Genomic DNA, 27,817 nt, shown 5'->3' on the forward strand with positions numbered 1-27,817 from the left:
TCCAAGCATGTGGCTATTTCGGGCGAGTATAGAGAAATTAGGAATGTTAATTTTTAATGGTACAAGGTTGGAATGTGAATTAACACAACTCATACAATATTGACCATACGATATTTTTAATAATAAGAAAGCTAGTAGGAATATATATATATTTAGGTTATACCTTTGGTATTGTTGTCCTTTTTTCGCAACTATTTAGCTGGTGACCGACATTTGTCGCAAGAAAGGATTCAATGCTGTGCAGATGAAATGTCGTGCCAATTCTTGTATTTGCAAATCCGGTTAGACTGCTATAAGAGTGTCAAGTATAACAATAAGACCATTAATTGGAGAATATACCTGCATTTACTGATAAAATAGTACTTTATAACTATACTATAAATCCTACAAAATGGGGATATTTAGATATGTATATAATAGAGTAAGAGATAGACGTAACGAAAGGGCAAGTAAAGATACTTGACTAAAGTCGACCTGTAGCATCATCCAGGTATTGGAACCATTCCTAAGCCAGTTGAGGCAGGCAGTAGGGCAGGGATAAATTGGGTATTTGAGCTTAAACTTAATTACATCTGTTAGTGAGTATATACAGAAATAGGTTACCACGACCCACTACGTACTATAGAAGAATATCTATATATAGCAATAAACACACTACACTAGACCACTGAAGGCTGCATTTCGAGTGGCTTACAAGACCTAACTAAAAGCGTTTTTATATGGAACATGCAATTGAGACATTTTGATTAGTAATTTTACAGTATAGAACACAACATACACATACATACACATACACACACACTACACGTGATAGTATACAGCAGAGTACACAGTATAGTACACAGTATAGTACACAGTGTAGTACACAGTGTAGTACACAGTATAGTACACAGTGTAGTACACAGTATAGTACACAGTGTAGTACACAGTGTAGTACACAGTATAGTACACAGTATAGTACACAGTGTAGTACACAGTGTAGTACACAGTATAACTATGTAGCAGTGTAGTACACACAGTATACTACATAGTACACATATTACGAGTACTCTATAGTACATATTATGAGTACTCTATACAGTATAGAGTCAGTAGTTGTTCTCCCCACATGGTAGCGCTACGAATTCGCGTCTTGCACAAATTCAACAATATTTCAAATCCATCACCAAACTACTAACACTAATCAACCATGACTGACTCAATAGAAGCAGTAAGTATAGTGATTAACTATTTGGTAGCATCCACCCACGACATAGTTACTAACCCCGCCATTCTAGACACCATCGTTGGATTTGAACGACATTTTGAAGCACGAAGACGAATATCCCAAATCGGAACTCACCATGGATGCCGAAAATGTATCAAAGTACTTCACTAAAACTGATAAACAAGTAGTGGATGTAGCCAAAACCAGTCAAAGGTTTCAGTATTTATTGGGCTTGACTGGATTGTTTCATCATTTCATAGAAGCCAAGGCCAATAAGGATCCATTATTTCGAAAGATTGTTGATGATATTCATAATGATAGTTCATTAAATAATGGAATTAAAATTAAAGGAGGAGTATCAAGAAGAAGAAAAACTGAAAAGGAAGAAGATGCTGAATTATTAAATGATGAAGTAGATACTAGTCCAATTCTTGAATTTACTGATAGTCCAAGTTATGTTAATGGGAAATTAAGACCATATCAAATTCAAGGATTAAATTGGTTAATTTCATTATATGAAAATAATCTTTCAGGGATTTTAGCTGATGAAATGGGATTAGGTAAAACTTTACAAACTATTTCATTTTTAGGTTATCTTCGATTTATTAAACATATTAATGGACCTCATATTGTAATTACTCCCAAATCAACTTTAGATAATTGGGCCAGAGAATTTAATCATTGGATTCCTGATATAAGAGTATTAATTTTACAAGGTGATAAAGATCAACGTCAAGATATCATTCGTAATCAAATCTTACTGTGTAAATTCGATGTAATCATTGTATCTTATGAAATAGTTATTCGAGAAAAGTCAACTTTTAAAAAATTTAATTGGGAATATATTATAATTGATGAAGCCCATAGAATTAAAAATGAAGAATCTTTACTTTCCCAAATTATTAGAATGTTTCATTCTAAAAATAGATTATTAATTACGGGAACTCCATTACAAAATAATTTACAAGAATTATGGGCTTTATTAAATTTTATTTTACCGGATGTATTTGCTGAAAGTGAATCATTTAATGAATGGTTTAATAATGGAGGAGGTTCTGATAATAATCAACAAACTAATGGACGTCAAGATACAGTCATTGAACAATTACATAAAGTATTAAAACCTTTTCTTTTAAGAAGAATTAAATCCGATGTTGAAAAATCTTTATTACCAAAGAAAGAATTAAATGTATATGTAAAAATGACTGATATGCAAAGAAAATGGTATCAAAAGATTTTAGAAAAGGATATTGATGCTGTAAATGGTGCTAATGGTAAAAAGGAATCTAAAACAAGATTATTAAATATTGTAATGCAATTAAGAAAATGTTGTAATCATCCATATTTATTTGAAGGAGCTGAACCAGGACCTCCATTTACTACCGATGAACATTTAATATTTAATTCTCAAAAAATGATAATTCTTGATAAACTCTTACGGAAATTTCAATCAGAAGGTTCAAGAGTATTAATCTTTTCTCAAATGAGTAGAATGTTAGATATTTTAGAAGATTATTGTTATTTTCGAGAATTTCAATATTGTCGAATTGATGGACAAACTGAACATGCTGATCGTGTTAATGCTATTGATGAATATAATAAACCGGGAAGTGAAAAATTTGTATTTCTTTTAACTACTAGAGCGGGTGGGTTAGGTATTAATTTAACAAGTGCTGATATTGTTATATTATTTGATTCAGATTGGAATCCTCAAGCTGATTTACAAGCTATGGATAGAGCTCATAGAATTGGACAAACAAAACAAGTTAAAGTATTTAGATTTATTACTGAAAATGCCATTGAAGAGAAAGTATTAGAAAGAGCCACTCAAAAATTAAGATTAGATCAATTAGTTATTCAACAAGGTAGAAATACTACTGCATTAGATGGACAACAAAGTACAAAGGCAGCCTCTAAAGATGAATTATTAGATATGATTCAATTTGGAGCATCAAATATCTTTTCTGATAATAATAATGATAATATTAATGGAGAAAAATCTATTGATATTGAAGAAATTTTAAGACAATCTGAAAGTAAAACTCAACAATTAAATCTGAAATATTCTAAATTAGATCTTAATGCTTTACAAAATTTTACAAATGATGAATCTGTTTATGAATGGAATGGAGAAAATTTTAAAAAGAAAGAATCTACTACTATTACTAATATTGGTCATGCTTGGATTAATCCTGGTAAAAGAGAAAGAAAAGAAAATTATTCAATTGATATGTATTATAAAGATGTATTAAATACTGGTGGAAGAACTGTTGGTTCAGGTCCAAAATCAGGACCTAGACCACCTAAACAATTAAATATTTATGATCATCAATTTTATCCTGCTAAATTATTTGAATTAATGGAATTAGAAAAAAATTATTATAAGAAACAAATTCGTTATAAAGTACCAATTAAAGCAGGAGATGCTTCTACATTAAAAGAACGAGAATTAGATCAAAAATTAGAACAAGAAGAAATTAATAATTCTCGTCCATTAACTGAAGATGAGAAATTATTAAAAGATGAATTACTTACTCAAGGGTATAGTAATTGGAATAGAAGAGATTTTACACATTTTATTGCCGTATGTTCTAAATATGGACGTAATAGTATTCCATTAATTGCTCAAGAATTTGAAGATAAATCTGAAGAAGAAGTTCGAGAATATGCTCGAGCCTTTTGGAAAAATTATCATGAAATTGATGGATATGAAAGATTCATTAATCAAATTGAATCAGGAGAAGAAAAGATTCTTAAATTAAAATTACAAAAAGAAGCTCTTCGAAGGAAATTATCTCAATATAGATATCCTTTACAAGAACTTATTTTAAAATTCCCTCCTTCTACTACTAATAAAAGAACTTTTAGTGAAGAAGAAGATCGTTTCTTACTTGTTCAAGTATATCGATATGGATTAGAATCTCCTGATTTATTTGATAGAGTTAAAGAAGCTATTAGAGATTCACCATTATTTCAATTTGATTTCTTCTTTCAAAGTCGTAATGCTGGAGAATTATCAAGAAGATGTACTACTTTATTAGGATGTATATTAAAGGAGATTAATCCTGAAGTCAGTTCAGAAGGTAATGGAAAGAGAAAGAAGGAAGATACACCAGAAGTTAAGAAGAAAGCTAAGAAGTAAAGTAAACTCAAGTAAAGTAAAGTAGCCTGTATATTAGTCGTAAGTATTTACAAATGTATAAGATAAACTAAGTAATTCATAAGTGAAGTGAATGATGTGAAGTGAAGGATATGAAACGAAGTGAAATTAAAATTGAAATTAAAATTAAAATTGAGTCATTAAGTACTCATGTCTCTATTGATTTTTACAGTTGATTAAGTAATTCTACTATAACATTTTCAAATGTTAATGGAGTTATATCAGAAAGATATCTTTTCACTACTTTACCATGTCTATCAATAATGAATTTTTCAAAATTCCATCGTATACCTTTAAATCCTAAAGCTCCTGGTTGTTGCAGTTTTAACCATTTATATAATTGTAATTCATATGGTCCATTCACTTCAACCTTTCTCATTATCGGGAAATTAACTCCGTAATTCTTATGACAAAATGTAACTATACGAGAATCAGGATATGGCTCTTGATTACCAAATTGATTACAGGGGAATCCAATAATTACAAGTCCTTTATCAGAATATTTCTCATAAAGCATCTCTAACTCCTTATATTGAGGAGTAAACCCACAATATGACGCGACATTAACAATTATTACTACTTTACCATTAAACTCCAGAAAATCAATGGGCTTGTCATTAGCATTAGGGAGTCGGTATGAGTATAATGGAGACGTCATTTTTCAGCACCTTCAGCTACTCACACTCTCACTCTCACACTCTCTCTTATAGTCTCACTATTGGAATGCTGTTAAATACCAACTACACTTTGGTAAAGGTAAAATGTCGTGGTTCGTGACTCTGTAGTGCTTAGTCATTTTTGCACCATTGAAATTATTTAATTAACGGCCGCCTGTGTGCAGGAGCATCACTATTTATGGGTTAAAGTGGTTATTTTCTTGCACATGACCTTGCACCTGATTAATTATACCCATTCCGGTAATACCCAAACATCACACGATTATCTTATATACACGTCTCCGGGGAGGCAATCTTTTTTTCTCATCCAATAAAAAACATACACAAAAAAAAATCTTACCATACTCCTTTCCTATCCTTAATTACTGATTCAAATCTCAATAAACAACGACTCAGTCGTCAATAGCAACTTTTAATTCACAACATCCATTGTACATTCATTGTATCGGTAGTCTGCCAATCAACCTAAAGAATTTCCTTCAACTTTTATCTCCCAAATTACCGAATTTATTCCCTTATTCTTTACCTTTTTCCTGTATTGCCCCAGTAATTAATACAATATTTTACTTTGACACTTACTCGGCTATACTTATTTTAGTATTTATCCTTACCTTATCTAAAGTATACTATAACATATTCAACTATTTTACTAAAGATATAGATATCAGGATATTTATTACTATAGAAATCTAAACAACTAGTGTTGGTAATAGCGTTATAAAATTTTTTTGGTGTATAATATCAAGTAAATTGTCAATTTTATGGTGTGAACCAATCCTTTATCCACATCCATATCTCAACTATTCATATACAGTTCATTAAATATTCATTACAAAAATTGTTTGTACGCGCACTGCTCCCCCTCCACAATAACTTAATATAAAATGTCCTTCAAGGTGAATTGGGATTCACTAGAAACTGAATCACTTAAACTATGGACTAAAGATTTATTGACATCTGCTTTAAATTCAGGTAAAACTCCTCCAATACTAGCATCAAAGATTCAAATTAAAGATTTGAATTTTGGTAAGATTGCTCCTGAATTTGAAATCCTTGAAATTGGTGAATTAGATTCTGATAGATTTAGAGGAATCTTTAAAATAACGTATCAAGGAGATTTCCATTTAACTTTACATACTAATGTTCAAGCTAATCCATTAAATATTTATTATTCCAATAGTTTACAACAAGAAATTAATTCTGATGATTCAACATTTATAACTCCTAAATTCTTATTATCAAATGAACAATTTGCCTTACCATTAGATTTAAAATTATCTGATATTAAAATTAATGGAATAGGTATAATTGTATTCTCAAAGACTAAAGGTTTAACTATGGTATTTAGAAATGATCCTCTTGATTCAATTAAAGTTAGTTCAACTTTTGATACTGTTCAAGTTTTAGCTAATTTCCTTCAAAAGCAAATTGAAAATCAAATTAGAGAATTGTTTAGAGAAACTTTACCAACTTTAATTCATCAATTTAGTTTAAAATATCTTAGTCTTGATCAATTAAATGAAATGGTTTATACAAACCATCATCAGCATCATACTAATCCAAATACTAACCATCATGAACTTTACGAAAATGACGAAAATAATGAAAATAAATCCACTTCTTATGGCTTAAAATTAACTAATGAAGATGGTGATAATAAAAGAATTATTTATTCTTACAAGAATTTACAGAAGAATCTTAAACTTTTTAATTCAAGAGAGACTCTTGACTTAAATATTCCTAAATTTAAACATACAATCCAAAGAACTCATCTTGATAAGTTTACTAAGAATTATCCAAACTTATTAAATTCCTTAAAGGATAATATTAATGATATTCAAATTGATAGTAATTCTTTAAATTCTTCCAATAGTATACCTATTGATTTATTAATTAATAAGAATTTTAATAAGATTGATAATATTATTGAAGAAATTAGTAATATTCAAGCTAATAATTATTACAAATTAGCCAATGAAACAAAATCTCATTCTCATTCATCAACTAACGGAACTACTTCGTCAGCTAAAGGTGTAACTGTTAAGCCAAAGAGAAGAAGAATAAAGATTAATAGATCCAAGAAATCTTCACCATCTTCTGATTTAACTACTGTCACTAGTACAACTTCTGAAATGGCTAAATCAGTTGATATCAGTCATGCTCCTTCAGAAACAACCACTTTAATCAATGAAAGTGCTATGAGTTCATTACCAATGACAACCACAACTTCATTAGAAGATTCAATTCTCCATCCTAAACCAATTAGAGTCATCAAAGCTCACGATAAGATCTTATCTTCAGATCAACTTATTAAGACAAATGATCTTATATTGAATAGTCCATCATTATCATCTCCTCCTCAACCTTCAACTGCTTCCTTATTATCAGGTGTTGGTATAGGTAATAATTATTTTAATTTTACTACTCAAACCTCTCCTATTAAGCAACATCCTCCACAATTCCCACCATCTCAATCACAAGTTCAACCTCAGCCACAACCACAATCACAATCACAACCACAATCACAATCAGTTGATCTTAAGGATAAATCCATGAATTATATTGATATCAATAAGATTAATGACAAGTTACGTAAATTAAGTCTTGAACAAGAACAACAACGTGAGAAATTGGTAAAACATCATCACTTTGATTATAATGGAAATCATATATTATTTGAACCAGCCATGATGGTTCCACCTCCTCCACCTTATTATCATTAAGGTACATACTATTTATCTTTACTTCTGTTTATACTGTACATAGAATTTTGGTGTTTTTGTTTATTTATTATTATTATTATCATTATTATTATACGGTCCTTACCTTTTATGATTACCTTTACCTTTAAGTTTATCGTTATCTTTATCTCTATCTTTATCTAAGATCTTACTAGTAGTAGAAATGGTTGCAATAATTATTCTAAAAATAGGTGTGCTTATATGCACTCCACACACGTAAAAATTTTCGATGTTTTTAATTTGACCAAATGAGATAAATGATGAAATCCGATCTGCCTCGAGAAGAGGAATGAACTTGAGTAAGCAGAACAGGCTTCATAATTACTTAAGTTAGTGATATAGTAAATTTGACATTTAGTCATAGAGGCATATATATAGTGAGTTGTTTGTTTAATCGTTTAATTAGTCAGTCGTTTAAGTTAGTCAGCCAGTCGTTTTAGTCATTAAATTACAAGTTAAGTTAGACATGACATTCGGAAGTTTTGACGAGATATGTTTAAAGACATCCTTACCATTATGTTCAGTTCTTGGGTCAGTAAATACTACTTCTACTTTCCAAGTAGGTATTTTACCTGAATGTTATGCTAGATCAGTTGAATTAGCTAATACTATGATCTTTCAAATTGGTAATGCATTTGTTCATTTTGGAGGTCTTGGAACTTTTCTTATTATTATTTATAATATTAGAGCAAAATATACTGCCATTGGTAGAACAGAAATGTTATATTTTTTATATTTATTAATATGTCTAACTATTTCATCATTAATTGTTGATTGTGGAGTTAGTCCTCCAAGTTCTTCATCATATGCATATTTTGTAAGTTTACAATTAGGATTTACATCAGCCGTTTGTGCATGTCTATTATTTAATGGACTTTTATGTTTCCAATTCTGGGAAGATGGAACTAGAAAATCTATGTGGACTTTAAGAATCGTTACATTTCTTTGGTTTGCTATTAATTTCATTGTCTCAATCATTACATTTAAGAGTTGGGGTACTTCATTAGATAATAGAGATACTACTGCATTATTTATTGTATCATATATTATTAATGCTATTATTTTATTCTTTTATGTGGTATCTCAAATAATATTGGTAATATTCGCTCTTGATAATTATTGGCCATTAGGTTCAATCTTTCTCGGAGTATTTTTCTTTGTAGCCGGTCAAATTATTACTTATATTTTTACTATAGATATTTGTCGAGGTTTATCTCATTATGTGGATGGATTATTCTTTGGATCATTATGTAATATCTTTAGTGTTATGATGATTTATAAATTTTGGGATTCCATTACTACTGATGATTTGGAATTCTCAGTGGCTAATGTGGAACAAGGTGTTCATGCTTTTGGAGGTGGTGATGATGAAAAGAGACATAGTGGATTCTTCTAGTATTTAATTAGATGTCTATAGTTGATTATATAATATATAATATATCATGGTTATGGTTATAGCTTTATGTGTAGTGTAGTGTAGTGTAGTGTAGCACATCACATGGGTTGGGTCACGCTATCCATCACTACCCCAGTTAAATTTTACTAACTATATTAAACTGCGCCTCTGTACCAATAATTTTCAATTTACAAAGTTTAAAAAGTATCCTATTACGAGGCGACTTATCTTAACGACATTGATTTGACGAGTGATTTGGAGATTGTTCACTAAGTTTTATTTAAACGAACTATATTTAGAAGCACTACGTAATGTCGCGACTGCCGAGAATTAAACCTGCCTTATTCGGGTAAACATTCAGTAGCAATACAGGTACACTGCATTGAAATTCATTCTCACTGTCAATAATCTTAGTTGTAATAGACTCGGTAATCGTAGTAGTCATAATCTCGGTAATAATCTCATTAGTAGTAATACGAGCAAGCAGTAAGTAATAGTAGTATTAACAGTAGTAATAGTAGTAATTAATCCCTGTGACTCCCCTCCGACATTCTCATTCACGACATCGAAAAAATCCGTGCCTCAAACAGGAAATCACGTATAGTTAAACTACTACACCAAAGGTTCTATTCATAGTTAACAAGTACAACAAGACAGTTAACCCATAACTAAATCAGATTGATTCAATTGTATAAATAAACACAGCCTTCGTAGAACGACATTTTTACATTCATGGCAAGTACGAAGTTGGAGTCTACTGAGGCTCCGTTATCAAGTTCAACGTCATCATCTCAATCATTAGACTTGTTAGAATCAGAAGAGATTAAAACTATTTTAAAGAGTGATCAAAGTTTAGAAATTCTTTTAAATAGATTAAAACAAAGTATAACAACCGCTGAAGAATTTTGTAAATATTTAAAGAAAAAGGCTCAAATTGAAGATGATTATTTTAATCAAACTAATAGATTTGCAATTAATATTAGATCAAATTTTAAACATTTACAGGGGAAAGTTAAAGATGATTCATTTACTCAAAAATTAGATGAAATTATTGAATTTGATCAAAAGATTAGTCAAGTAGGAATTTCTTATGTTTCAGCCATTACATCAATGTTTAATGAATTAACTAAATTAATTGATGTAGTATCAAAAACTAGAAAATCAATTAAAGATGAAGGTAGAAGAAAGGAAAAAGATTGTCAAGAATCAATAATTGCTGCCGAAAAGGCCAAACAAAGATATATTAATTTATGTGAAGATTTAGAAAAACTTAGAGCAATGGATCCTAATCGAAAGCAAACTTTTACTCTTAAGAATAAATCTCAAGAACAACAAGAACAAGATCTTAAAGCAAAAATTGATTCAACTGATCAAGATTATAAAGTTAAAGTAGCAACATGTAAAAGATTAAAAGATGAATTAATTCTTACTTATCGTCCAACTAATTCTCGTAAATTAAAAGATTTAATTTTAGAATTAGATATGGCAATGAATTTACAATTACAAAAATTTTCAACTTGGAATGAATCTCTTGTTATAAATACAGGTATATTAATTAATCCTTTACCTTCATCTAATGGGAAACAATCAATGAAAGCTATTGCCAGTTCAATTGATAATGGTAAGGATCTTTATAATTATTTAATAAAAAATTCATCTAATGCTAATAAAGTTAATAAAGCTTTAGTACCAATTGAATATGTTCAACATCATTCTCAAATCAGAACTGGTCATCAACCATTTGTTATTAATCAACAAAAACAATCAAATAATTCATCTGTACCTTATCCAACAACTAGTAATCAAAATACTTCTGTATCATCATCCAATACTAATACTTTTACAAGTCCTTCAACTAATAATGGTAATGGATATCCTCATAGTACTACATTTTCAATGCCAAGTTATGAAACTGCTAATACTGGTCCAACTGCTATAAATTCATCAGGTCCAAAGGGTCCAATATCTCTTGATACTAGTTTTACCAATAGTGCATTTAATAATAATAACAATAACAATAACAATGGTATTGATACTCCAAATAAAGATACACCACTTGCATCATCAGTATATTCAACTCTTGATCCACAAAGTCAATTCCCTCAAGTATCACTGGAACCATCATTTGGAATTCCTTTAGAAATAGTAGCGAATAAATCAGGTAAAGATAATGTACCATTATTAGTACTTAAATGTATAGATATTATTGAAAAATTTGGTTTAGATCTTGAAGGTATTTATCGTACTAGTGCCAATAAGAATTCTATTGATAATTTAAAAGATTTAGTTGATCAAAAGTATACTAATTATAATCTTATTGGACAAAATATTGATCCAACTAATGTTCTTGATGCAGATATATTTTGTATTGCATCATTATTAAAGAATTTTTTTGCTCATATTCCTGAAGGATTACTTACTGATGAAGCTAGTCAACAATTTATTGATATTGTTCAAAATACTAATAAAAAATCTGAACAAGAAATTAATACAGCAATTCATCGACTTATATTTACATTACCAGATTCATCATATTTTACTTTAAGAGCTTTATTATTTCATTTAGATAATGTTGCATCTCATGAATCTCGTAATAAAATGAATATTAAAAATTTATCAATTATTTGGGGTCCAGTAGTATTAAATCTGGATTCTGATAATGCTGATGATTTATCTTATAAGAGTCTTGTCATTGAAAAATTCTTATTAAATGCTCATAATATATTCTATGATGGTGATGGTAATGAATAAGACGTTAAAGACTTTATATAGTATTATATATATATATATATGTGTATATATTATTTACATATACTAATTTAATAAATTAATTAATACATCATGAATGGTACCAGTTTACTGGATTTCTTCAGCAGTCCGTCATTTCCATCGTTGGGTTTATTATTGTTATTGTTACTGTTATTATTGGTGTTATTATTGTTGGTGCTATTGTTGTCGTTAACATTATTATTGTTGATATTGTTGTTACTATGACTGAAATTAAATCGAGGTTTAGTCACTTTATGATTTGATGCTAACGTCTTAATCCGGAAATTGTTGCGATAATCATTATGATTATGATGTGATCCATGATTATGTGAACGTTTCTCTTGTTGCTTAAGTTTAGCCTCTTGTTGTTGTCGTAACTCTTCATCTTTCTCTTGTTGTAGTATCTTATTATAATCTTCATCACTTATTCCTACTAATTTCCGACGAATATCCTTTAATTCATCCTTTAAGAGATTATGAAACTCTGCTGATTCAATAATCTTATCTTCAATATCCTTATCTACAATACTTAACAATCCACTGCCACTAGTTTGTTTCTTATAGTAATTCAAAGAATTATTACTACTAGTGTTACTATTACTATTAGTGTTGGTATTGGTGTTAGTGTTACTATTACTTGAACTAGACCCACTTTCATTATCTTTCCCCTTATCCTTATCCTTTGACTCACTAAGAATTTCTCCTTGAATTAAAGCTCCCATAATCCCCTTATTCTTCATTAATATACTAGGATCATTTTTAATCTTATTCTCTACCATAATTCTTAACTTTAATAGTAAATTAGCATGAGTCTCTGAAGACTTAAAGTTACTCAATAAACTTCTTCGTTGTTTATCAAATGACCCATTTTTCTTAAAAATTGTCGTGAGTTGTTTGGGGTCGGTGACTTGTGATACATCACCATCTTTTGGATTCTTATCTGTCATAACTGTGTAGTGACTTGTGTGTATAATTACTTAGTTAAGGTACTAAGATAAGCTTAGTCGAATATGGACCGACCGAAAAGATCGGAAATAATATAATTCCGGTCGTGCTAATATACCAGTTTAAAGTTACGCAACAGACACTAAGTCATAAGTAACTAACCAACCAACTAACTAACTAACTAACTATCTAAGACTAAGTCGGATATGGAACTGTCTTCACAATCTGCATCTCCGGATATAGTACCTACTATTCTTGACTTTGCCAGTCCAGGTCCCGAGTCTCGTTTAAGTTCAAGTTCAAGTTCAAATTCAAATTCAAATTCAAATTCAAATTCATCTAGTTCTAAGAAACGATCTAAATCAAGTCATCATGGTTCTGATAATGTTATGAATACTGATTCTATTGATGAATTCTTTGATGAACTTCGTTCCCAATGTTTTGAAGTCATTGATTTTGTAATTCTGTCTGTGAATTTACCTCAAAGTTACGGTGAATATTCTCGAAATGTTGAAGCACTCTGTCGTAGAAGTCATACAGAACAAGAAATTTTAACTAATCATTTATATGATAGTTTATCAACCAAATATAATTACTTTCATAATATGATGATTGAAGATCAATCACTTGAAAATTATGTAAAAATTATTAGCCAATGGGAACATATTTTACGTATCTTAGCATTATTATTCAACTATTTAGATAGAACTTATTTATATTCTCATAGATCTAAATCACAGATTAGAAAATTTGGTGCTGAATTATTAGTAAATGATGAACAAATTACTAATCGGTTATTTAAATTATTTATGGATGCTGTAACAAAATATAGAAATGATAGAAGTAAAACAGATTTGTTGATTCCAACCGGAAGTATCATAAGAAGATTTTATCTGTCATCATCTTTTATGAAAACAACATACTTAAATAAATTAGTCCTTCCTACTGTACCAATTGATAAGACTGAAATTAAACATGGTAAGTTCTATTTACAATATGTATTAACAGAAATCGATTACGAAATTCAATTCTTAAATAAATGTGGATTTGATAAAGAAACCAGGAATAAAGCATTCCATAAATTACGTTGGCAATATATCTTTAGTGAATTTACAGATGTAATTCAAGGAAACCTTTCTTATCTTTTACTTCCTCAGAATAGTAGAGAATTAGAATTAATTCTTGACTATTGTGAAGATGTAGAAAAATTAGATACTATTAATTTATTAAGTCAATTCGCTTATCAATGGAAATTATATTTAGATAATAAACTTCAAATGGTTGATAGTGAAAATTCTTTAGGATTAATTACCAAATTATTGGATTTCTATAATACATATCAACTTATGGTGGCATCATCATTTAGAGGTATACCATTATTTCAAGCTGAACTCAAGAATTCCCTCAAGGATTATATTAGAAAAAAGGATTTTAATTCCATTATTCTTTCTCAATTATCGAAATATTGTGATGCTTATTTCAGAAATGTTTATAATCGTCGAAAACAAGATATTACTTTTAAAGATTTCAAACAGAATGTATTGAATATTTTTTATTCAATCACCAATAAATCAGAATTCATAATATATTATAAACTTGATTTATCAAGAAGATTACTTAATTCCAAAGATATAAATTTAAATGATGAAACAGAACTTATTGAAGGATTCAGTAAATTGATTGGTGAGAATGATGAAGGGATTACTAGTTTAAATAAAATGATTGCCGATATAATTATGTCAAATGAAGAATTGAATATTGTTAAGGATGGTATTTCATTTAATTGCTTAGTTCTAGATAAGAGTGTATGGCCCACAGTCCCTCCATCAGAATTGCAAATCGAATTACCTGAATCTCTTCAATCATTCATTGATGATATTAAGAATCATCCAAAGATTGATCGAAAATTATTACACTGGAATTATTACAATTTCTATCAAATTATAATTAAAACTCAATTCAATGATAAAGATAAAGAATTATCAGTTAACTTATTTCAGGCATTAGTATTACTTGCATTTAATGATCATGAAATACTTAATATTGATGATTTATGTCGTATAACTCGTATAGAAAATAAGTCTATTATGAAAAGAATCGTTAATTCATTAAGTACAGATAGATACAAATTACTTAATCAAATTAATGATAAATATATTGTGAATGATTCATTTACTGATAAATCACTGAGAATTAGAATTCCTTATGTTAAAGAAAAAGAATCAATTCCTCGTAATCTCACTACCAAATCATCAATTGAAGATGATACTGAAGCGGAAGAATTAATTAGTCAACGTAGACAAACCGCATATAAGAGTACATTGGTTAGACTTATGAAACAACATACTCAATTAAAAGTTGTTGAACTATTCAATCAATGTATTGAAATTTTAGAAGTCAAGGGCCCCGTGACTATTCAAGATTTAAAGAACGGTTTAGAAGCATTAATTAACGCTGACTACATTCGAAGAATCGATCAAGACTCAGTCGAATACATCCCATAATGATGTATGTTCTAATTACAAATAAGTATATATTAACGAAATAATGACTCTTTTATAGAATGAATATTATATATGCAATGATCGGAAATTGGTTAGGGGGAAATTAAGTATATTAAATTTATTAAATTTATGAAGTTTATGAATCTCATAAACACCTTCATTAACCGCCTTAAATAGGAATTTCTTCAGGATCCTTGTTTTCAATCCAATGACTTCCGAAGACTGGAATCTTAGAATAGAAAGTTTGTTGGAATAATGGCCAACCTTCAGTAAAGGTAGCAATTCCAGCACCAGTAGCTCCACCCCATAAGATTAAATTTGGTAAGTATGATCTGAAAAGGGATGGGTTAACTCCTAAGAATGAGAAGGCAGCCTTATAAGCTGGTCCTTTAATGTAAGCAACCATATTTGTTTAGTATTATTGAATTGGTTGTAAGTAATTAATGGCAGCCAAAATTTCTATGTTTTCACTGCTCATTTTTGGTTGTCATTTTCTGTGCGATCATTGGTGGAACTTGAGACACGTGATCTGTATCACATGACTAGAGATTATAAATTAATATTAAATAAATCATTAATAAGAGTATATATCTACTATTATAGATCCTACAAGTACAAGTGAATAACTTCACACGTACATATCTATAGTTTATAGTTATTTATACCACATAAATTAAGTCTGTGGTTTAAAAAAAGTTTTAAAATGACAATTTTTAATATGTATTATACATGACAAAATGAGAAGCAGTTATGTCCTATAATCCTATAATGCTATAATTTAATATAGTTTAACAAGAATCTGGTTGAGAAAGAACGTAATCTATAGCTTGGCCTACGGTCTTTATGCTATCGGCTTCATTATCAGGAATTTGAATGTTGAATTCATGTTCAAGTTCCATAACAACTTCAACAACGTCTAAAGAATCTAAACCTAAATCTTGAACAAATGATGCATCTTCTTTGATTTCTTTAGTAGCATCAATCTTATCATATCCTTCTAATAATTCTAAAACTCTTTCTTTAGCATCTTCTCTAGTTAAACCTGCAGGTGCAGAATAAGTACGAATGAAGGTTGGTTTGATTTGAGTCATCGATAATACGGATCTAATTGGTTGTTGACATGCAATTCTGGCTCCAACAGGAGCTCTCATAGATCTTAATACAGCAGCTCTAAACATTATGTACTGAATATATAATTGGTAAGTTGGATATTGATTATTGATATTAACTAGTAATGATTTTACTGGTTAGCCAAATTTTTTAGTTGAAGGTCGCGACATCTCACTACGACTAACTTTGTTTGTCCGACATCACCAATAGCACACCCAAAGTCCATACGACATTTTTCTTCCAATCTCATAGAAATTTTTTTTTCACCAATCAATCAGTTTGGGGTATCTATAAACAGCACATTTAAGTAGTGTATTATAGTCCAAATGTTTAAATCATTACTTCAACCTATAAGGTTGAGTCCTGTGATGTCATCAGTATTGGCCATTAAACCAGTAACTTCATATATGCAATCTATTCGTTCAAATATACCCGCAACTACACAATTAGCTAATAATCTTATGAATCAACAAAAGAGATATGCTACATTAAATCAAATTAAATTTGGTAAACAAGGTAAACCAATTAAGCCATATCAAAGTAAATCACCACATTTAGATAATAATCCATTTAAAAAGGGAGTAGTATTAAGAGTTATGATTCTTAAACCAAAGAAACCTAATTCAGCTTTAAGAAAATGTTGTAGAGTTAGATTAACAAATGGAAATGTTATATCAGCATTAATTCCTGGTGAAGGACATAATTTACAAGAACATCATCTTGTATTAGTTAGAGGTGGAAGAGTTCAAGATGTTCCTGGTGTTAAATATCATTTAGTTAGAGGAGCATTTGATCTTGCTGGTGTTAATAATAGAACCACTTCAAGATCTAAATATGGTGTTAAAAAGCCTAAACAAACATAAACATAGTCATGCATCTAGTTTCATGTATATAGTAATAATAATAAATTTCATTTAATTTAATTTTTCATATTTATACAAAGTCTCTACCTAAACCCTGCCCACTTCAAATCTTCTACCACTAGCAGTCTTCCTATTTTCAATAGCTTTACCTTCATCATCAACATTTTCTGGTTTAGCTCTATTTAAAATCTTTAAGAATTCTTTAACTCTAAATCTCATACGTGAATGCATGTAAGCTTTTGAACATTTAATATGATAATGAAAGTAATTTCTAAAATATTGTATATGAGAAATACAATTATCTCTTCTATCACCTTTAACAAGATGTCTTGGGAATAATACAAAAGTTATATAACCCTTATTTTCGTCATCCTTTTTACCTTGAACATAATTAGTAATATCTAAAGGAGCTTCCTTATGAGAATATAATACTTGAGGAGCCGTTTGAACTGATCTCTTTCTAGCATCAACAAATTCTTGTAAGAATACTTTACCAAAAATTTTATCAGTTTCATCTTGAAAAACAGTACTAAATATAACAGTAACTCTATCAAATGATGGTTTAATGTATATACATTCATCTAATCCACGATATTTAATTACTAATACTTTTTCATTTTGTAATTCTTGTTGAATTTCTTCTGCATAAGTATTACTATTAGCATAAGTTTGAACTAATTCATCATATCTTGTAAAAGCTTGTTCAAATGGAGCAGCAATTGCATGTCTCTTTAATAATGCCAATTCATTAATTACTTCATTCTTTGATTCATCATCTATTGATTCAATCTTATTAGTATCTAATACTAATGAATAATTATAACCTTGTTCAATATCATTACCTGATAAAATAGTTAAAAATTCATTAAATTTTGAATATTTCCCATTCAAATATTCAACAACTCCATACTTTGCTAAATCATCATAACATTTTAAATAAATTGAAATTAATACTAAATTCTTTTCATCAGGAAATGTAGATATATGATAAGTAGTAAAGTCAAAATCAGTAATAATTCTATCGATAGATTTTAATGACTCAGAATCAGGGAAAATCCTCTCGGTCAATGTCTTTTGCACCAACAAGTTATGAGGCTCTATTTGTAACATGTTTGATTTATAATGTTGGGGTCAATTGGGTCAATTGCTTATAGTCCTGTTGGCTCCTATCACTATTTCCATAGTTAAACATCGCCAACCTCGCCAGCCGAAAAAGGGGAGGTGCGGTGTGGAAACATCTGTCTATGTGCAGGATTTATTCAATCATTAATTAACTGTACAATTGTCAAGTGTAGCTAGTACTATTATTAGTAAATTATTAATGTATGCTACATTACTACTCAAACTGATAGAATGATTACTAGGTTGGAGCGCTACCAATGTAGTTATTACTATTACTACTAAATTAATATGCTAAGTACTACTAAATTAATATGCTAAGTACTACTAAATTAATATGCTAATTACTATTGCGCTTGAAGCTTTTCATGAAGCATATTTAACTTCAATTGAGTTAATCTCATAATCTCCTCTACTTCTTGTTTGGAATACTTCAGACTAACAAATTTAGTACCTTTGTTCTTCTCTACAACTTCTTCTTCAATATCTTCACTACTCACATTAATCTTTTGATTACTAACTTTATTAAGCCAATCCCATAATTCAACTTCATTTTGCATTTTGATTCTTCTATCCTTAAGTGATGTATCAACTGATGGAATAACCAAATATTTATCATTATTAATCTTAATTCTCGATGTAATATGTTCATTATCAAGTATAACCACATTAGATCTTGATCCAATATGAGTAATACCATGAAACATATTAGAAATTATTAAGAATCCAATGAAAAATATTATATATCCCACCATACTTGAACTTACAAATGGTATAGGAATCAATTTACCTAATGAATCAATAAAAGCTGTGAATTGTTCAATGGCTGACTTTTCTAATTGAGGTGGAGGAGCTAATTTTTCAAATGTTGGTTGTTTAATAACAGTATTCTTTCTACTTCTACCACCTTTCTTCTTGGATTTACTTACCTTAGATTTTCCACCAGCTCCAGCTGAAGAAATGATTTCATTTAATGTATCAATCATAACCTTCATAGATTCCTTTTGTCCATCAATACTACCTTTTTCAATGGCTCCTTTAATCCATGATTTACCTGACCATTCAATTGTTGTAACAACATAGAGTTTTGTATAATTGTTTTCGGCCCAGCTGAAAAACATTTTAGTTATAATTTTAAATGAATTACCACTAGGAACATCTGGTGTTTGAGTGGTTTGTTCTACCAAGATATATTTATCTGGTTGAAACTCAACCAATTTATCTTCAATTACACATTTGGTTTGTTTGGGTCCAATTGGTCCTGATAATGGTTTAATATAAGTATAATTTCTTTGTTTAGACTTAGTTGATAATTCCGTTATATTAGCTTCTTCAATATCAAAATTTCTTTGAGTTTTTAAAATCTTTATATATTGAGAAGTATCAGCACCAAATAATAATAAAAATACAACTCCTACAGGAGCTCTTAAAGTATCTTCAGTTATAAAAGTATCATTTGGTTGTTTAGAATATCCATTTTCAGTTGGAGCATGATTTAATGGACCTACACTTGGTAAACCTTTAAAATCATTACCATTACCATTACCTGAATTTGCAGTCTCTTCATTACCAGAATGGTGTTTTTCAGAAGGACTTGATTCATCATTATCTGAATCATTTTTACCATCATGATTATGATCTAAATTATCATGATCATGATGTAAATCATTATTTACAGATATGGAATTAATACTATCATCAAAATCTTCATCATCATCATCATCTACATCAATATCTCGATCACCATCCAGGGCACTTAAAACATGATCAATATTACTATCATCTTCATCAGATAATCCTACAGAATAATCATCACCATATTTTTCATGACTAAATGATTTAGATGTTAATGAAGATTTAGAACCATTTCTTTTACCATTAAATAATTTAGTTGGATCAATATCAGAATTTTCAAGTAACACTTTATGCCAAACTGTTGTAATTAAATTAAAAGTTGAATCACGACTTAAAAAAGTTGCAAAAATATGTTTATGATGTAAAGTTCTAATAATCATTCCATTTTTAAATAATACTGCTGTTGATTTCTTTTCAATTTGTATAACTTCTTGTAATGGAATCATTAAATTTGTTACCCAACCTAAAATATTAGAATTGAAACATATATAATGACTACTAAGATACATTCTTCCTTGAACTAAAATATCTTTAGATAATGCACAACTAAAATCATCAATTAATGGATCATTAGGAGGTAATTTCTTAAAAATTTGATGAAAATCCAGATTTCTCTTGGCTGAAGCATATTTAAGATTAGAATAATCAATAATTTGATCTAAATCTTCTTGATCAGACAGATATTCTTCACCTGACTCATTATCACTATCACCAGTTTCTTCACTTCTAGATTTTGAATCAGTTTTATTACTTTTAAATTTTACTAAATCATTAGATAAGTTCATACTGGTAGTAATAATTCCATTATTTATATTATTAGTGGTTATTGATTTTCTTCTTACTTTTTTATTTTCATTAATTCCGGCTGTAGATAATTGATTATTAAGGGGTAATTGTCGATTAACAATATCCGGACTTAGAGCTCGCTTAATACCATTAGAATTATTATTACCATTCTCATTTGAATGAATAGGAGTTATTGTTAAACCTCTTGTTCTTGATTCAGATCGTCTACGAATTCCTGGAATAGTTTCTAAATTAGAATCAGCTTTTAATTTGTTATTGGTAGAAGAATCAGGAACTCCAAATGCTGATAAATTTAAATCTCCATTACCTAAAGTATTTATAGGAGATTCTCTTACTGAACTGAAATGAACATTAGATGTAGCAATTTCATCTTCACTTCGATTTTGACTATTTATTGCTGATGAAGGTTCATGAATTAATGGTGTACCTGATTTTGGACGTTCTTCTTCTTCTTCTTCCATTGAAGATTTCGATGTAAATTTCGATGGTTTAAGAAGAAAATCAAGCTTAGATGAAAAGGAATGATCTTTCTTACTTGAACTATTAGATGATATTGGTCGTATATGTTCACCACTTAATCGAGATTCTCTTTTAATTGATTGACTAGTGGATTTATTAGGATTACCTTCATAAGCTGCTACGACATTTTGAGCTACCGATAAAATAGATGATATTAATCCACTTGATTTAGGTTCTGGATGTTCTAATTCAAGTTCATGTTCATTATTATTAACGGGTGATAATTCATCAACTTCAGGATTGAATTGAACAGGAGGTGAAGGTGTTATCGGACTATTCATTGAATATCGCGAGATTATACTCTGACGTTTAGAATTGGGATTGGAATTAGATGTGGAATGTGGAGTAGAAATTGGGTTCTGATTGGGATTGGAAGGAGTTGAACTACTGCCAGCTGTTTTAAATGAATTAGATCTGGATCTATTAACCACCTTACCATACACGGGACTTAATGTATTCAGCTTATTGGTTAATACAAGACCCGGAGTACCGGTTGAATTGGATCTACCTCTTGTTCTAGATTTATTCACAGTATGAATAGAATCAATAGCAGGTAATGAAATTGCCGAAGTATCCTGCAAGAGGAGATTGCTACTACCATTCTTCTTTTGAGATCTTTTCTTTGATAATGAAACCATATCCCCATAAACTAAAGCAAATAAAGTAATGTAAAACTAGACGATACTATAAGCCACCACAAGGTAAAATAGGAGAGTGAGAATGTTGCTGTTATTTGAAATGGTTTGGTTAACCGATAATGTCGTCCTATTCGTTAATGAACTTCTCACACAATATAAACGATAATGAAATGCAATCACAAAGTATGAGCTAGTACTGCCAACAACGTGACAATAGTAAATATTGCGAGTAATATTTAGTGATTAGTAAACCCGTTACGCAATTGTTATTGTGAGTTTACTTAAACAGTAAATATTCCGCTTATATAACAAAATGTACTACAGTTATATTTAAGTTAATTAGCTGTCGTATAAATTTCACTCAGACAAAAAAAAAAGACGCAAAGTGCGGAGGAGGTCTGCTGTACATAAAGAGACGTAGTTAGTGGATAGAAATGTATGTGTAAAAATTATTAATGGGAGTATGCGGTGCGAGGCTGATAATGAGATAATGACATAATACTTTTGGCTGCTTATATCTAACTAGAGTGGGGCATGGGCATACTGGAGCTCTAAGCTCCTTTACTTTTACATAGTCTAGTGAACCCAGTCGCGTGGGTTTTCTGATAAATTAGCTATACAATAATGTATGCTTAATAATTCTGATATTTAGGGTATGAGTTGTAATTTCAGTTTGTAGAGCTGGTCATTTTCATATAGAGTATAACCTTATATATATATATATTTAATTGCTTACTTGCCAGTAACTCGTTCCCCTCCGCAGATCTGGCTCGAAGCTTATTTAAGATTATCTTTAATATGACGGAATTACTGCCAAATATGGAATGCGCATTCTCATGCAAGCCGGATTGCAGCGGCTTAGAAGATATAATTGTGATTTAAAAAGTATTTATTAAAATATATGAAAAATACAAAACAAATTAGTTAAAAGGGTAACGGAGGTGAGAATTGAAGAATATAATTTTGTACTAACACTTTTAAATGAAAATCAAACTTTTGAAAACTTATCTAATTGAATAATGGAGCGAATAATGCATTGGATTGGGCACTTAATTCAGTATTGGCATCATAATCAATAGAGAAAGCAGAAACTGTGGTTTGACAACTTCCATAAGCAAGAACGTAGTTTTCAGATGGTAAAGAACAATCACCATTGTAACAAGCAGCAAGAGCATCCCAAGAGGAAGAGGTCCAAACAAATGAATTAGAAGTAGCATTGTAATACATATCAGCACCGGCAGCAGCTAAACCAGAGAATCTAGTATTAGTCCATTTTGGAGAAATACAAGTTTCATTTTGATAACCAACAGGTGGGAAGTTAACATTGTAACCAACACCTAATGGCAAAGCTCTTTCATTGTCACCTTGAGATTTAAACAAAGTGTCAACTAATTCGGTGACTAATCCAGCATAAATAGTAGATGGTTCTAAAGTATCATTAAGATCTAAGAAATCAGTGTATAAAGAATTGTTACCATTAGAACCAGAAAAAGCAATAGCTGGAATATTTCTGTAAACTGAGTTATAAGTAGCACCCATAGTACCAGAAATAGTGTAGAAAGCTCCTGGATTAGTACCTTCATTTGGACCAGAAACAACTAAATCAGGTCTGAAATCTTCAGATAAGTTAAAGTGAACTGGGAAGACATAAGTTAAAGCAAATGCAACAGCTGAAGCAGGAGTACCATTGAAATACCAAATGTGATCATCAAAATCTTCATGACCCCAAGATGGAGCACCAGCCTTAACATAACCAAATTCACCATCAGTTTGTAAAGTAGGAGAAGTTGGAACATCGAAACGACCACCCCAACCAGATCTTTGAGAAACTGGAGCAACTAAGTAAACTTCATGACCAGCTTCTTTCAACTTATAGTATGTAGCTCTAATGTTTGTAGAGATCCAAGAATCATCATTAGTTAAAAGAATATTCTTAGCGAGAGTGGCAGTAGCCAAGAATAATAAAGCAAGATATTGAGTTAATTGCATTTTTCTTAGTTTCGTTGATAGAACAAAAAAAATATTAATAAAATAATGTATATTAAAATAGAGGAATTTTTCAGCTATTTATAATACTTGGATTGGGATCCCTTATAAGCTTTCATTGATAGATATGCCCTATAGTCATGGTGAAAAATTCGATATATTCCAAACGAAGTAGAACAAACCCGATATACCCAGAAAATTATATAAAAGTAACACAAAAAATACGAATTCTGCCAATTAAGAGGTCGATTCAGGTCAAAAATTTACTTCTCTATTGATTTACAGCTAGTAGAACGGCTCTAAATGTGTCTTGCAACAAGAACAGACATTGTGCAGGATATATTTATTTTGTGATCCAAGAATGCGCTGGACCTGCATGGTAATCCCCCACCCACGTTTTGTTATATAACTGTTTACCAAATGCAAGTAATTAGACCAAAAACGATCAAAGGGAAAACAATTGATTAATGAAGCATTCGACTTTGAATAGATTGAAGAGTTCAGCACATCGTAGTTACGTTTTAGTTTTTTCTTGAGCTGAAGTTGGATGACAGCATTGTAGGACATCAGTCAGCACCAACTCTTTTCCTGTAGTTTGCTGACGTTTCGCAGCTTTGTATAAGAATAAAAGGGGGCTAATAGGGGAGGCTGTTTGGTTTGAAAATAATTTAGCAGTCAAATATTCTTGGCTTTTTGCGCTTTAGTTGATTTTGTTCAGGGCTACTTTACTTATTTAAAATTTCATAGACCTATTATTTATAAGTTATTGGTTCAAGTTAGTGTTACATCCAGCTCATGGGGTAGCTCATGAAATTTCAGCAGTATAAAACAAATTTGTTATAGTTTAATCATAATTTAAAGTAGAGAAGTTAAAATGCTCCTATCCTATTTAAGATACATTGTTACCTATTTTGTGCCGTAGTGTAGTTCGGAAGTTTTGCTTGAAGTAATTTTACATGCATAAGTGATCCAACTGGTTACCTCCGGTTTGAAATAATGAAAGGATGCAAGAATTTTTCTTGGTATTTTTATTCCTTATTCTCTACATCTTAAGAAACATGTTTACCAAAATACTGTATGTTCAGATAAAAAACGTTTTGTAATTTGCTTCAAAATTTTAATCAATATAATTTCTGGACTTTTCAGCAAGCAATCAGAGTAAGCCTCATATTCCTTGAAATATTAATACTATGTTCAAACTTACTCTCATGAATACATAAAACTAGTACGGCTCTGAAAATACTAAAAAACCTTAAGCCTTCTTCACATGGTAGAAGGGCCCATTTTCCCGTTTCTTTGCGGAAGCACAGACAGTTATGTAAATTGTTGCAATTTAGTGCATGATAATTAATTAATAGGACAATAACAATGCAATTGCCCGAAATTAAATTAATATTGTTTTTTAACCAACTACGTTTGGATGCAACCCAACAAGAGTTGTTACGAGATGTATGTTTATTCCGGTGGAAGAGAAAATTCGGCCCGTACTGTCACTTTCAATTTTTTACTTTTTGTTTAACACCATTACTTCTATCAAATTACTAAGCATTTCTTCTTCGATTTACTCTGTAGTAATGGTATATAGTTAATCGATGGAAATATTATTTTAAAAACAAAGAGATGGCAAATTATAAATCTGGGCAAATATAGAGGGGTTCTACTTCACTCTGTTTTAAGCCCTTACTTCTTGATATAATCTTATAAATTCTCTAACAATCCTCACAGTATATTCTATAAAGCCTTTTATTAAGGAAGACTCTATCAATAATGATAAATGCAAATATATGAATGAATATAACTACAATTATGTATGTCACCTGATCGAAAGACACATGACTGATATCTTATAAGGAAAAATATAATCCCAGCCCTCTTCTCGTTTGGTTTCTCCACTATTTCCACTAATTATTCCACCTCGGTTTCAGCCATACATTTCTAAAGATTGGAACAAGCACACGACCTGATTGATCAACAAAAGTCATTTCCAATAGATAAATCCATATTTACGACGATAATATTAACTACTTTATGTACATAAATTACAAGAATTAGTTATAAATAATTTAGAACTTCTTCTTAGTGAATATACTAATTAAATTGAATTGAAAATTTATTGATTAATTGATAATATCCCCTTAAATTCCTTAGACTAATACGAAGTATATCTATAATGGCTATCTTCTCATCATTAGCATCATTTTTTAATCGTCACAAGAGGAAAATCCTTATTACATCTGCTGCTACGATCTCAGTATATTACTTAATTAATCAATTTATAATTAAGAAATTTAGAGATTATCAGAATTCTTTAAGACAAGAATATATCTTTAAGCAACAGATTAAACAGAGATTTATTCAAACTCAACAGGATTGTTATTATACTATACTTGCATTATTACCTGTATTGACATCACCAATAATCGAGCATTTACCGGTCGAATTAATTACGCAAGCATTGAGATTAAAGAAAAACACGTCATCATCACAGCAACCTCAAACGATAGCACATGATACTAATGGAAATACAACTATTAATAGTGAATTAACTACAGATAATTTAAATATTTTGGATAATAGTAATAATAGTGGTAGTAATAATAGTAACAATAATAATGAGAAATCTAAATTGAATGTTTATTTAAATAAATCAAAGGTGGAATTATGGAATTTATTAAAAATTCAAACTATAACTAGAACGTTGACATTATTATATTCTATTTCGGGTTTATTATTGGTGACAAGATTACAATTAAATATTCTTGCTCGGAGATCATACTTAGAATCAGCTATAATTATGGCTGGGGCTAAGCCTACTCAAACCAATCCAGACATCAATCCACATGATAATTACATTGTTGAGCAAAGTTATTTATCATTAAGTTGGTGGTTATTAAATAAGGGATGGCTTAATTTAAATTCATATATTGAACCAATTGTGATTGAGAAGTTTGCTCAAATAAATCCTAAGAATGAATTAACGATTAATCAATTTGATGGCATTTTACAACAATTAATTAAACAAATAAATCACGAACATAGAGATAATGTATTAAGAAATTTATTTCCCAATAATTATGATGACTTGATTGAATCTATCTTAAATACTAATCCAAGTCTTACCAATCAATTGGATTTACCTGATTCAAATTTTACAAAATTAATTAGTGAAACGAGTCACATAATGATAAATGATCCATATTTTTTTAGCTTATATTCCAACTTAGTCTCCAATGGATTAAGTACTTTAATTGCTAATTTATCTTTAAATTTAAATCATGGTGGAGGATCTAGTAGTTTATTAGTTTCATCAGGAAATAACTTAAAGGAAGGTGAACAATTTTCAGAAGAATTATTGCTTAGTAGTAATAGTATTAAACCTTACAAATTAGCTAGCTTTTTAGCTCAATTATCGATTCAAAATGGTATATTGATTGATAATGATAATCTTAAAGATGAAGATGAAGATAATTCCAATCAATTTAATGATGATGATATTGAAGGATTTATTAATACATTAGCAAATAATGATGGAATCTTTAATTCACCATTAAATGAAAATAAAGGTAATAGTCATTTATCTGGGAATGTTTATCTTAACACTTTAAATGAAACAGAGGAATTAGACGAATTCAGTGCTGGTATTTATTCCAACTTTGAATAAATTAGTTATTCATAGAGTTTATATATATATATATTCAATACAAATACTAATAATACTCCGTAACATTTTTTTGCCACTAT

General features: G+C 29.8%; 14 protein-coding genes across 14 annotated transcripts; 7 read left to right on the forward strand and 7 right to left on the reverse strand. All coding sequences in view use genetic code 12, as the record gives it.

Moving 5' to 3' along the window:
• Positions 1 to 1,189: 1,189 nt before the first annotated feature.
• Positions 1,190 to 4,428, forward strand: RJT21DRAFT_135299 (chromatin-remodeling ATPase; the record flags this gene model as incomplete). Its single annotated transcript, XM_064883249.1, has 2 exons — positions 1,190 to 1,210; positions 1,278 to 4,428. The coding sequence occupies 2 exons, from the start codon at positions 1,190 to 1,192 to the stop codon at positions 4,347 to 4,349; spliced, it is 3,093 nt and encodes a 1,030-aa protein (XP_064738667.1). The 3' UTR covers positions 4,350 to 4,428.
• GPX3 (Gpx3p) lies at positions 4,429 to 5,168 on the reverse strand. Its single transcript, XM_064881734.1, has one exon. The coding sequence runs from the start codon at positions 5,023 to 5,025 to the stop codon at positions 4,534 to 4,536; it is 492 nt and encodes a 163-aa protein (XP_064738668.1). The 5' UTR covers positions 5,026 to 5,168; the 3' UTR covers positions 4,429 to 4,533.
• A 760-nt stretch (positions 5,169 to 5,928) lies between these two features.
• On the forward strand, positions 5,929 to 7,767 carry MDM34 (ERMES complex subunit; the record flags this gene model as incomplete). The annotated part of the gene is made up of 3 exons (XM_064885391.1): positions 5,929 to 7,162; positions 7,214 to 7,524; positions 7,588 to 7,767. 3 exons carry the CDS (start codon positions 5,929 to 5,931, stop codon positions 7,765 to 7,767), a joined length of 1,725 nt encoding a protein of 574 aa, XP_064738669.1.
• A 292-nt stretch (positions 7,768 to 8,059) lies between these two features.
• On the forward strand, positions 8,060 to 9,293 carry CHS7 (Chs7p). Its single transcript, XM_064881735.1, has one exon. It carries the CDS (start codon positions 8,252 to 8,254, stop codon positions 9,179 to 9,181), a length of 930 nt encoding a protein of 309 aa, XP_064738670.1. The 5' UTR covers positions 8,060 to 8,251; the 3' UTR covers positions 9,182 to 9,293.
• Positions 9,294 to 9,913: 620 nt separating this feature from the next.
• Positions 9,914 to 11,932, forward strand: RGD1 (Rgd1p; the record flags this gene model as incomplete). Its single annotated transcript, XM_064885443.1, has 2 exons — positions 9,914 to 11,138; positions 11,229 to 11,932. The coding sequence occupies 2 exons, from the start codon at positions 9,914 to 9,916 to the stop codon at positions 11,930 to 11,932; spliced, it is 1,929 nt and encodes a 642-aa protein (XP_064738671.1).
• On the reverse strand, positions 11,882 to 13,127 carry RJT21DRAFT_120468 (uncharacterized protein). Its single transcript, XM_064881736.1, has one exon. The coding sequence runs from the start codon at positions 12,895 to 12,897 to the stop codon at positions 12,013 to 12,015; it is 885 nt and encodes a 294-aa protein (XP_064738672.1). The 5' UTR covers positions 12,898 to 13,127; the 3' UTR covers positions 11,882 to 12,012.
• A 153-nt stretch (positions 13,128 to 13,280) lies between these two features.
• RTT101 (cullin) lies at positions 13,281 to 15,445 on the forward strand. The gene has a single exon (XM_064881737.1). It carries the CDS (start codon positions 13,285 to 13,287, stop codon positions 15,397 to 15,399), a length of 2,115 nt encoding a protein of 704 aa, XP_064738673.1. The 5' UTR covers positions 13,281 to 13,284; the 3' UTR covers positions 15,400 to 15,445.
• On the reverse strand, positions 15,446 to 15,900 carry RJT21DRAFT_120470 (ubiquinol--cytochrome-c reductase subunit 10). The gene has a single exon (XM_064881738.1). It carries the CDS (start codon positions 15,803 to 15,805, stop codon positions 15,569 to 15,571), a length of 237 nt encoding a protein of 78 aa, XP_064738674.1. The 5' UTR covers positions 15,806 to 15,900; the 3' UTR covers positions 15,446 to 15,568.
• Positions 15,901 to 15,995: 95 nt separating this feature from the next.
• Positions 15,996 to 16,791, reverse strand: ACP1 (Acp1p). Its single transcript, XM_064881739.1, has one exon. The coding sequence runs from the start codon at positions 16,575 to 16,577 to the stop codon at positions 16,188 to 16,190; it is 390 nt and encodes a 129-aa protein (XP_064738675.1). The 5' UTR covers positions 16,578 to 16,791; the 3' UTR covers positions 15,996 to 16,187.
• RJT21DRAFT_35166 (mitochondrial 37S ribosomal protein uS12m) lies at positions 16,696 to 17,415 on the forward strand. The gene has a single exon (XM_064884258.1). It carries the CDS (start codon positions 16,836 to 16,838, stop codon positions 17,370 to 17,372), a length of 537 nt encoding a protein of 178 aa, XP_064738676.1. The 5' UTR covers positions 16,696 to 16,835; the 3' UTR covers positions 17,373 to 17,415.
• Positions 17,416 to 18,538, reverse strand: ARC35 (Arc35p). The gene has a single exon (XM_064884257.1). It carries the CDS (start codon positions 18,480 to 18,482, stop codon positions 17,460 to 17,462), a length of 1,023 nt encoding a protein of 340 aa, XP_064738677.1. The 5' UTR covers positions 18,483 to 18,538; the 3' UTR covers positions 17,416 to 17,459.
• Positions 18,539 to 18,732: 194 nt separating this feature from the next.
• Positions 18,733 to 22,398, reverse strand: RJT21DRAFT_120473 (uncharacterized protein). The gene has a single exon (XM_064881740.1). It carries the CDS (start codon positions 22,088 to 22,090, stop codon positions 18,839 to 18,841), a length of 3,252 nt encoding a protein of 1,083 aa, XP_064738678.1. The 5' UTR covers positions 22,091 to 22,398; the 3' UTR covers positions 18,733 to 18,838.
• Positions 22,399 to 23,098: 700 nt separating this feature from the next.
• PHO100 (Pho100p) lies at positions 23,099 to 24,079 on the reverse strand (the record flags this gene model as incomplete). Its single annotated transcript, XM_064883010.1, has 1 exon — positions 23,099 to 24,079. The coding sequence occupies one exon, from the start codon at positions 24,077 to 24,079 to the stop codon at positions 23,099 to 23,101; it is 981 nt and encodes a 326-aa protein (XP_064738679.1).
• Positions 24,080 to 26,070: 1,991 nt separating this feature from the next.
• Positions 26,071 to 27,798, forward strand: PEX3 (Pex3p). Its single transcript, XM_064881741.1, has one exon. The coding sequence runs from the start codon at positions 26,247 to 26,249 to the stop codon at positions 27,735 to 27,737; it is 1,491 nt and encodes a 496-aa protein (XP_064738680.1). The 5' UTR covers positions 26,071 to 26,246; the 3' UTR covers positions 27,738 to 27,798.
• The last annotated feature ends 19 nt before the right edge of the window (positions 27,799 to 27,817 follow it).

Source organism: Scheffersomyces amazonensis (assembly GCF_036850825.1).
Source record: "Scheffersomyces amazonensis strain UFMG-HMD-26.3 chromosome Unknown RJT21scaffold_3, whole genome shotgun sequence".
Classification (NCBI taxonomy): Eukaryota; Fungi; Ascomycota; class Pichiomycetes; order Serinales; family Debaryomycetaceae; genus Scheffersomyces; species Scheffersomyces amazonensis.